The sequence below is a fragment of the Lygodium microphyllum genome, chromosome 24, assembly GCF_053477565.2.
Source record: "Lygodium microphyllum isolate KBCC chromosome 24, Lygodium_microphyllum_v1.1.10, whole genome shotgun sequence".
Lineage (NCBI taxonomy): Eukaryota > Viridiplantae > Streptophyta > Polypodiopsida > Schizaeales > Lygodiaceae > Lygodium > Lygodium microphyllum.
Window position 1 is genome coordinate 56,720,665 of NC_141158.1, and position 10,201 is coordinate 56,730,865.

At 39.0% G+C, this 10,201-nt stretch overlaps 1 protein-coding gene across 4 annotated transcripts in view; it reads left to right on the forward strand.

Moving 5' to 3' along the window:
• LOC148015120 (uncharacterized) overlaps positions 1 to 7,494 on the forward strand; it is a 69,846-nt gene extending 62,352 nt beyond the window's left edge. For 2 of the 4 annotated variants that reach the window (XM_087665418.1, XM_087665420.1), the window contains 8 exons: positions 2,041 to 2,157; positions 3,895 to 4,035; positions 4,384 to 4,661; positions 4,766 to 5,083; positions 5,182 to 5,473; positions 5,588 to 5,760; positions 5,851 to 6,085; positions 6,846 to 7,114. In XM_087665418.1, coding sequence (XP_087521544.1) covers positions 2,041 to 2,157; positions 3,895 to 4,035; positions 4,384 to 4,661; positions 4,766 to 5,083; positions 5,182 to 5,473; positions 5,588 to 5,760; positions 5,851 to 6,085; positions 6,846 to 6,913 — 1,622 coding nt within the window. In that variant the 3' untranslated portion in view covers positions 6,914 to 7,114. Of the gene's footprint in view, positions 1 to 2,040; positions 2,158 to 3,894; positions 4,036 to 4,383; positions 4,662 to 4,765; positions 5,084 to 5,181; positions 5,474 to 5,587; positions 5,761 to 5,850; positions 6,086 to 6,845; positions 7,115 to 7,274 lie in introns of those variants that run through there. The other 2 variants (XR_015688354.1, XM_087665419.1) reach the window with 2 other exon arrangements.
• Positions 7,495 to 10,201: the final 2,707 nt, after the last annotated feature.

Here is a 10,201-nt window from a genome sequence, read left to right on the forward strand (position 1 = left end):
GGGGGCACAACATATCTAGTGCTGTGCCAATCACGACTTGAAGAATGTTCTTTCTTTACATGTCCTTCACTTGTGGCTCACTTGAATTTCAACCTCTAAATGATGCGTCTAGTTGGTCAATCATTTATCACTCATTTGACCATCAGCATGGAGTCCCATAGTTATTACTAAAACTCTGCCTTTTTGCTCGTTCTTGTTTGCATTTCTGTTTCGATTTCCATTCTTCTTTGAGGGTCCCCATTTCTCATGACGTCATGGAGATCACCAGTAACGATGTATCAAAGAGTTTGCATTTTGATGCTACAGATGTTGGATGCACTAACAAACGTTTAAGGAGGGGGAAGGAGGCTTTTCAATCAGAAGGCACTTGTGAACTTAAGTAATACCGTTTTCAATGAATACACCATAATGAAGCTTCTTGTCTTGTCAATTGGTCAATTGGGAATGGACATAGCTTCAATTGGGAGTAAGATCTATCCCCTTCTATTTGTGTGTTAGTCTCCAGGAGTGTGTAATCTTACTTTTGTGTGTGAAGATGCCTTTAAGTTTGGGTTTTCTATCCCCTTCTATTTGCGTGTTAGTCTCCAAGAGTGTGTAATCTTACTTCTGTGCGTGAAGATGCTTTTAAGTTTGGGTTTCACATGTTCTTAGATGCATAGTGTCATGAGAATGTGTATTTTTAATGCTTAGCTATGGTGTGATTAAGTTGTGCACATGTGAGGTGCAAGTCAATCAAGTCAACGGTCACAACCTAAGTAACCCTAGTGAACAGTGGGCGACATTGTCAAAAGTTGTACAAAGTTATGCTCGATATGTACTTGTGGGTACTTGGTGTCAGTTTGGGATCAAGGCCATTAAATGTCCAATGGTGACATTATTGAACTAGGCATAAATTAATAAATTAATGCTAGTCCAAGGCCAATTAATGTTGGGACCATTAAATGTTCCATGGGGGCTAGCACATTAATTGTGAACAGGCAATGGGCATTAGCCAGTTCTTGGCAGGTCAAATAGATATTTAGTTAATTTTCAGAATTTAGATTCTGAAAATTAATCACTTAAAGTTAGAAATTACAATTAGACGGTTGCTAAGTGGCAAAAGAGGCTGCCACTTGTCAAAGTTACCCTTGCAACCTAAGAGAGGGTTGGCTGAGGGTCATTCCAGGATTCAAAGACAGAGGGAGGAAGGAGCTGCCACTGCATGAGCTCCAAGAGAGGTGAGAGTTGATCGTGCAGTGTGACAGGATGGGGGCAGCAGGTTTCCTTCTCCACCTCAATGAGAGATGGTGGTAGAGGAGAAGGGCTCGTCAATTGCATTGGGATTTCATCCCTTTTTGAAGTTGTTGATACCATCAGAATTGCCATTAAAGCTACCATTCAAAACCTACTCTTTTCAGCTGATTTTCTCTCTCAACCCTCAGCAATTCTTTGCATATTTCAATCATGGTGAAGAGCAATTGAAGAAATTGTTGCTGAAACCCTAATTTGAAGTAGCCATTATTGTTTGCACTGCCACCTTTGGATTTGTGCTCAATTAGTTAAGACCTAGGTACTCCATATAGCAGCTGAAGGCATTAATTTGCAGCTGATCCAAGGGGTAGCTGATCCTCGAATTATTGTGGCCTGCATGCAAGAGATTGGAGACTCAAAATGAGCCCGGATTGTTGTACAATCAAGGGGCAATTTGTGCCCAAGAAGTGCTGGTCATTTATGACAGTCATTGCATTGAAGATCGAAGGAGATCATCTCATATCTCAGTGTACAAAATCATAGGAATATGAGATAGAGAAACACGGCAAGGGGTGTCAATTGTTGGGGCCAGTTGCGTGTTGGCTGTCCAAGGCTAAGTGGTAAAGTGTATATTTCTAGATGTGTGTATTTAACACTTGTTTGATGACACTTGTCCAACTTTGAGTTAAATTTGGTTATCATCACCCTTGCCAAGAAGTAAGGCTGGTTCCACATAGAGTAAAGGTCAAACTAGTTCATATGTATCTTGGACCATGCAGTGTATGGGGGCATGACACCTAGAATTTGCAGGTCATATCAAAGCAGCTCCCATGGCTGTCTTTCGTTTGGCTCATACTTATCTGATTTTCCTTGTCAGCACAACTTACAAGAATCTCTCCAGTATTCACCTTTTTCTCCACAAGCTAGGTAAGATGCATGCACCTCTATGCATTCAGTTTAAAGTTCTAGATGTAAACCTTCTTGTTCCTCTTTTCTAAGTGGTAAAAATTTTACGTGCTGAGATGTTGTGGTGAAAAATTAGCTTGATTCATCATTTCAGATATCTTCTGTAATCTTTGCTACACTAAAAAGTTCATGTTATTTGCTAATGACCACAGCATCTACCCTTGTTAGGTAAATTCTTTGTTTAATCTTGCATCAACTCTATCCAATGAGTTCTCACAGATATGGATAATTGCGAAAACAGTTGTTTGTGTTACTACCGATAGTTTACCACTAACGATAATTTACGGACAAATAGTAATGGTGGGTTCATGTTTGAATACAAGAATTGTATGTATTGCTTGTTTTCAATGTTGCTTCTATGGAACCATGATCTGCAAAAAAGAGAGCCATTGATGCCCTTGTGCGTCAACCATTTTCTAATTAAATTGGAAAAGTCAATAATCCAAGCTCAGAAGAGTTCTTATGAATTGCCCATGCACGAGATTGTCATTCTCTTTAGGATCCCTTCAGCGTTGTGCTGGGGCATGTGGCTGGTAAAATTTATACTCTTTCCATAAATGTTGTATTTCTTTGACAACCAACATTTCAGTCTTATCATCCACCAAATAACAGTGAAAGCGAGTCATATTTGAAGTAAGGCTTGACTGCAATTTGAAGCAAAATCAATAGAGTCTACTGTGAATCCAGCCATCAAAATGGTACAAAGGGATTATTTGCCAGTGCATATGATGTAGTCACATCTGTGGAAGTGAGCACAAAGAGTGTTGTAAGAACATCATGAAGTGTAGGATGCCATGGGGATCATTGGCTTGCTGAATATAATATCATCTTGAATGTTGAATTTTTCTTCTAAGGTAGGATGCCAATATATCATTGACTTGAGGAATACGATATCATCTTTAACTTTTCTTCTAATGTTGGATACCAATGATGGTTAACATGAAAGCATATGCAAGGTCCTATAGTTGCTACACTTACGAGACAAGACTGAGGCTAAGGTGGGAAATTGCACAAACCAATACCTGCTAATCATTAAGAATGTTATATTGGTTTTTAGAAACCTTCACCTTCTGCAGAACAGGAGGATAGTTGTGTTCCATACATATCTGAAGCCATTCTGTACAATCTGTACAATATAGTTGTTTCAAAAAATTGACCATGCCTGTCCGAAAAAGTAAACGTTTTCAAAGCTGTTTTCAGAGTTTTTAAGACCTTTTTCTCTTTTTCAGGTGTACTATGAATCAATTACTCAATGGCAAGTTGGAACTTGGCTAGCTCTCTTTTTGTATTAGAATTTATGTCATGATGTGGGAAAGTTGGAACTTGATTTGCTTTCTTATTTATGTTATATGACATAATGGAATTAACAAGTTTAAGGTGGAATGTGTGTGTATAATCTGTGTAATTGATGAAGGTTAATTCCTTAGAATTCATTTGATCATCATATGAAAAGCCAGAATAGTCTCCCTAATGACTGCTCACAGTGCAAAGACTTCAAATACTTCTGAGATAATGTGTTGAAGGTTAAAGCCTTCTGAACAGCTGACTGTGTAACAATGCCATCCGTTGTTCACAAATCTTAGAGGTTGTAGAGTTTGTAAGAACTGGAATTCCTTGTAGTTCACATTTACTGAAGGGCAAACTGTTTGTTAAGTTCTGGGGAAAATTCACACATTATACATACTTTTTGCATGACAGGTTGTCCTTACATCCAGAATGAGAATTTTTTGGAGACGTCAATTACATTGCTTGAAAGCTATGCGGAATGGGTTGCATCCCAGGGAAGCCTTTTACAACAAACTATACAATACATGATTGCCGCTTTGTCTGTGGAGAAAGGTAAGGCTGCTTTTGATGTCTTGTATGATCAAAGGGATAGAGGCTGAAGTATTCAAAGAACAAAAGACAAGTGGATATGCTGATGCATCTTTCTAGATAAACATATACTGACAACAAAGTATCTCTGTTGCTTTATTGTATTTTTTTGATCTATAGGAACTGTCAGCCAATGATAGTCTTCAATTTGAACCAAGCATGTGAGCTAATATATGTACATGCAATCATGTTACAGGGAAAAGACCTTCAAGCAACTTTAAGAATGGCCAACTAATAAAGTAATCCAGAGAAGAAAGATGATCGGCCTTTTTATCAATGTTGCTTTTATAATGAAATGTACTGTCTGTGCAGTTCGAGTGAAAGCAGCCTGTGTGTTAAAGACAATATGTTGCAGTTCTGCTCAGTATCTTGCTGTTTCCTGGCCACTGGATATGCTTATAGGAAGCTGTGAAGCAGCCTTATCTGTGCCAACAGAATTGTCAAAAGAGGAAGAACATCAGGTGCACATTGCAGTGGTTCAAGGGCTTGCTTCTGTGATTGCTACCCTGCCGTCTACTGATGCAGAAAGATCTCTAGCAAGACTGACGTTTGGTGCAGTTTCCATGATTAAAAACATAGATTTAACCAAGGTAGCAGAAGAGGCAATTGCTTGTTGTGTACCTGCTTTTCTGTCATGCTGTTTCTGCTGGAGTGTACTGTGTGATGGCTTTCTTAAGAACATGGGTGAATGCAGGGAAATCATGACCACATGGTTGGCGCTTTAGATTCTGCATTGAGGGTGGTTTCAGCTGCTGTTGAATTTGCTTTTGGAAATGCTGGAGGAGCACACCCAGCACTGCACTTATTACAAGACATTTGGCCAGTTTTAGAGTCCTTGACTGTGACCTGGGCTTCAAATGCTGTTGTTGCAGCAGCACTCTGTGACTTGTGGGGGATAGTTGCAAGCAAAGTGGGGGTATCATTTGTAGAGGTTCTGCCTGGAATCATTGGGACAGCTTCTTCAATGTTCAAGTTACATCGAGTTGCATCACCGTTGATGTGCTTGTCGAAAGTATGTCTCTGGCATAAGGGATTTTGTGTACCAAGGTTGTGTGCGTTTTTCTTGAGTGGATGTTTTTGATGTCATAGAAGAATATGTTCAATTGACAGGTGGTGGATGTCGTGTTCTTGAGGTCCACACCAGAACTGGAGAAATGTTTGTCAGTAATGCTGATGGATGTTGCAAGCATGCTTCAGGGTATTGATAGGATAATGGATGAAGCAGATCAACGCAGGCATGCAACAGGGACAGCTGATACTGACAACCAAGAAGAGAGTCAATATTTTGATTTAGGGAGCAGTTTGTGTATGGTGTATGAGTTAGGGCGGGAATTTCTGCGGCGTTTTCCTGCTCTAATTTTAGCATCAGGTTCCTTTTTTCAGGTGTTCTGCTCGGCAACAGGTTAGAAGCATTCCTTCAGTCGTGCCTCATGTTATCTATAATCAAAACAGCTGGAAAAACCCTCACTTGAGTAGGAGTTGCAACTTTCAGTAATGATGTTTCCTCCAAGTGCAGGTTCTTTGAGTAGAGCAGATTCAGATGTAGCGCTTGCTGCATCAAATTTTCTATTAGATAGTATTTTAGGTCCTGAGGGGGCAGAGAAGGGGTTGAGAACATGGAAGCTTTCCCAAGATTTGATGGTTCAGGTGGATCAAGTAGTTGGTTATTATGGGATTTTAATAGTTCAGGTACTGGAGTAACTTATCATGAAAATGGATCAATAAAGCTCATTGATTCGGATAATTTACTTTTTGACTCCAAGCTTTTGCTGTTTGCAGGCATTGTTAAGAAGGCTTGCTGCCAGTGGAGTTGTGGAATCTTTGAAGGAAGCCCTTGTTGATGTTCTGTATGGACTTTGCATATGCTATCCTGTAATTACAGAAGCTGCATTGATTTCCACATTGAATGCACCTGAGTTCCCTGGAAGACTGGGATTCTCAACTGATGCTGATAAGAAGCAATTTCTAGCTGCAGTGCTTCGTCAGCCCACCCATCCTAGGGTTAGATTTCAAGGTGCAGTTCTTTACTCTCGAGTGAAGAGTGACCTTATTTTGTCTCCTAGATTTGTGTGGCTTGTTTTGCAGAGTGGCAAATCGTGTGTGTGTGTGTTTTAAAAAAAAAAGGATTTCCATAATATTTTGATATGATATGATGTTGTCAGCACTTGGGCATTATGAGATCTTGCAAAGTTTCAGTCATGAAAAATGCAAGCATAATTAATGTTGACACATCATGCTGTGGCATTATGGATGTGCAAGCCATAAACAGTGAAGTGTCATTGAGGATTTGATGGTATAGTATTTTGGATAGTTACTGTAAATTGACACCTTCATTTTCTTCCATTGTTCATGGTACATTGAAAAGAAAAGATGAACATCTCTGATTAGGATGGATTATAAGCGAATTATATTTTAAATAGCTACTTTAGGCTGAGTATTTCTCATTCTTGTGTGTGTGTGTGTGTCTCATGCACACCACACATTATTAGAAAGGGGGTGTAGCTCTAATATTTTCTTTGTCATCTAGTAATCTTACTTGCATTGCTTCTCTACCAGTAAAACTGAATGCCTGCTCCTATCTAGAGGTGCTTAGGAATAGCATGTGTAATAAGAAAAAACAACTTTAAAGGACTGCCATCTTTCACAACTAAATACTAGAGCTTGGCAGATTTCTGGTTTTCGCAAACATAATAAATTGGGAAAGTTCTTTTGATGCTCCATTGGTTAAGCAACATGCATGTGGTTTCAATTCTGAGGAATGCTGTCGTTTGCAGATTTGATGAGAGTTTTTTCGGGAGTCTGCCAAACAGTGACTTCTGCTGAAGCTTTGAAAAGTTTTTGAGAGTCGACACCATCAATTATGACAAGGTGTCAGTTGTATATTTGTTGCGGCATGTAATCTTAGGGTTCGAGCATTTGTTCCAAAGGAGAGAACATTATGCAGTTAATATTTTTTTGGTGCCAGAGTAAGTATTTTTTGTTTCATGCAGTACTATGGATGTGGTTCATGCAATATGAAAAATCCTCTTGTTTCGTGCCTTATGATATCATGGTCAAGGGTAGATTAGTATTTCTGCCATTTCATAGATGTCGAGGTAGTGCCTCAGGGAAATTTGAGCTGCATTGAGTAAAATATTTAGGAGTAAGGTCTATTTTCTGAGTTGAAACTCAGATTTTCCATATTCTTGTTGTTCAATGTGCAGAGGGCAGAAGGAAGTGGGTTGTACAAAAGTCCTGTGCTCCTACGAGTCAGTAGCTAGCTGTATGATCTTGTGGTTTTTGGCTTTAGGTTTATGTGATGATTTTAGTTAGCTGTATGATTTTTGTGGTTTTTTGGCTTTAGGTTATTGAAATGTCATCTGTGGATTATATAGTTATTATTACAGAAACCGGGCACCTGATTTCGGAACAGTTAGTGAATTTCCTGGTCGTGAAGCAGGTTGACGATCTAGACAAGTCATTAGTTGCAAACAAGCATTTAAATGAAGATGAACGTGAGGTTCTTGTGGTTAAACTGTGAAGCGTAGATGGGAGTGTTATGGACATGTAAGGTGGTGGATTGGTCTAGACATTAGAGTGTACTTTTTCGTTGTTTTTTGTGTGCACGAATAGCCTCTATAAGGCTGAATGTCTAGATAATATCCAACCGAGGAGGATAAGAGTTGAGTGTAGGAAAAAGGGGTGTTTATATTGCAACATCATTAAAATTTGACCCCATAAATCACAGTATCTTCGAGGGATTCGAAGAAGCCTCTTCACTTTGTGGAAAAACATCAAGACACTTGAACGTTCTAGTGAAGTGAGGGTGGCATCAATGACATAAATTAAAGCCCAAATGCACCAATGTAGTTAAGTTTGGGTTAGACCTCATGTTTCCCATCCCAAGAGAGCAACCTAGGCACAACTAGCAATTTCATTTGAAAAGAGTTGATAGCCAAATGATCTTATATTGCGCTTCATTGCATTTTCTATAGGACCAACTTTCATGAGGAGATCAAATGATTCACTAAGAAAGAGATGTGAAAAATTGACCAATAGTGTTTAGGATGTCACCATGAGCCTTGGATGATGGTATTATCATGCATAAGTCATTGGTCTTCTAGAAAGAAATGGACAATGGAAGACCCAAGGTTGATGAATAGTACATATGGTTTGAAAAAGTGACCTACCAATAGCCACCATACGAGTTGCCATCCAAAATAGCTCCTCCCATGATTCTAGGGGTGCAAACATGGCTCCAAGGAATCCAAGAAATACTCACATGCCAGGTCTCTTTTTAATAGCATGAAGTGGATGTGTTGGGTAAGGTCATTCAAGGTAGTTGTAGCAAATAATAAGCAAGTATAAGTAACATGATAGTGGGTGGCTTTGAGATGAACATGCAATGGCTAGGTCTAAGACTTGTAATGAATAGACTTTGCCTTCAAATCGTGCAAAATCCTTTATAGCAAGTGCTTTGGTTGAATATCGACACCAAAAGAATGCCCTAGATGCTTGGTGACATTGCCAAGGGGCATCATTATGCCCTACCATTCCAATGTTTGGAAGTCCCATTTAGTATAATTGATTATGGAGGATATTGTTGCATTAATGTGGAGGCCAAAAGCATGCCCCAAAAGGTTCCAAACATCCAATTTCCTTGAGAAGATGGTTATTTTTAGTTTTAAGATCATGAAAGTATCTTTAGCCAATGATTGGCCAAGAAAGTGTTGACGTAAAGAATGGGATGAGCCAACCAATTGTCCAATTATCAGTTGGATGAGATAAAACGGCGAGGATTAGATGGGCCACTAAGAGTAAAAATCCAACGGCTCAAAGGACTACTCTATTCGATGGAGTGTGCAAGGGCAATGGGCTCAATGATACCACCATTTAGTAAAATATACTAAAAAGCATATACACTAATAGTGTGTAATCAATTGCAATACATGTGAATTAAAGCTCATGATGTGCATAAGTTCCATAAGAAAAGACCAGTCCCAAGTAGTTGAAAGCTTTTTCCAACTAGTTGAACCATGATCGCCTCTTAGTTGGAATTATTTGCTTAGTCAATATCCATTTGCACATTCAACACATTGTGCAAAATATTTCTAACCTTGATGATGTGATAATGATGGGGATGCATAATGGTAGGAAGATGCTTATGAAGACGATTAGCCATGACTTTTGAAAGAGTTATATATGTAGATCCCACGAAAGAGATTGGTTTCCAACGCTTCAACATAGAGAGAGAGATGACTTTCGGATAACCTCTTCCTTTCAAGATTCATCCATGATTCCCATCTCCCAGACTTGTTGACACATGGTTGCAAGGGGTTTTACCAAGCAAGCAACATAAGCCTCAAAGAATTCATTAGTGAGACCATCTAGTCTTTTTGCTTCTTTTAGGAGGAATATCAACACAACATGTTAAAGATGGTCTAAAGATTGCACAGTCTCTTTCTCTTTATCTAGAGTTTTCAACATAAAGGGGCCTCATCGTCTTGAGACCCTTCAACCATGAGATCTTCATTCACGGGTTGAGCAATCTTGGCATTTGAAGTTGCATTTCGTCTAGACACTCAAATATAAAACGGTCCAACTTTCTAAAAGAGAAGCAAATGGCCCACAACAGTGTCCCATTTCAAGCAAGAATTCAAAGGATGCATTGTGGAATAGTTCAGCACAACAATGTCCTGTTTCAAGTGAGAATTTAAAGGATGCATTGTGGAATAGTTTAGATGCAACCAAATAGGCCTTTTATGAGAAGTAGCCCACAATATTGCACACATGGTTGTGATTTGTGGCCCTCGAATTGGGGGAAACCAAGATAATGCCAACAATTGCCATAGCATCTTTTCGCAGAGGCCAATACATGGCTGACAACCCTCCACTTCCACTCACACCGGGTTTTTCCATTGAAGCAAACATTGGAAATTCGTGATTGGCTTTCGTGTCACATATACTAAATGCCAATTAAAGAGCACATATACTAAATGCCAATTAAAGAAATAGTAGATTTTAGCAAAGTATATGTGGCTCTTTAATTGGTCCTACATATACTAAATGCGAATTAGAGAGCACATATACTTTGCTAATTTTAGCCACATCTTATAAAAAATTTGGTCCTACAAAAAATTCATTCACACAA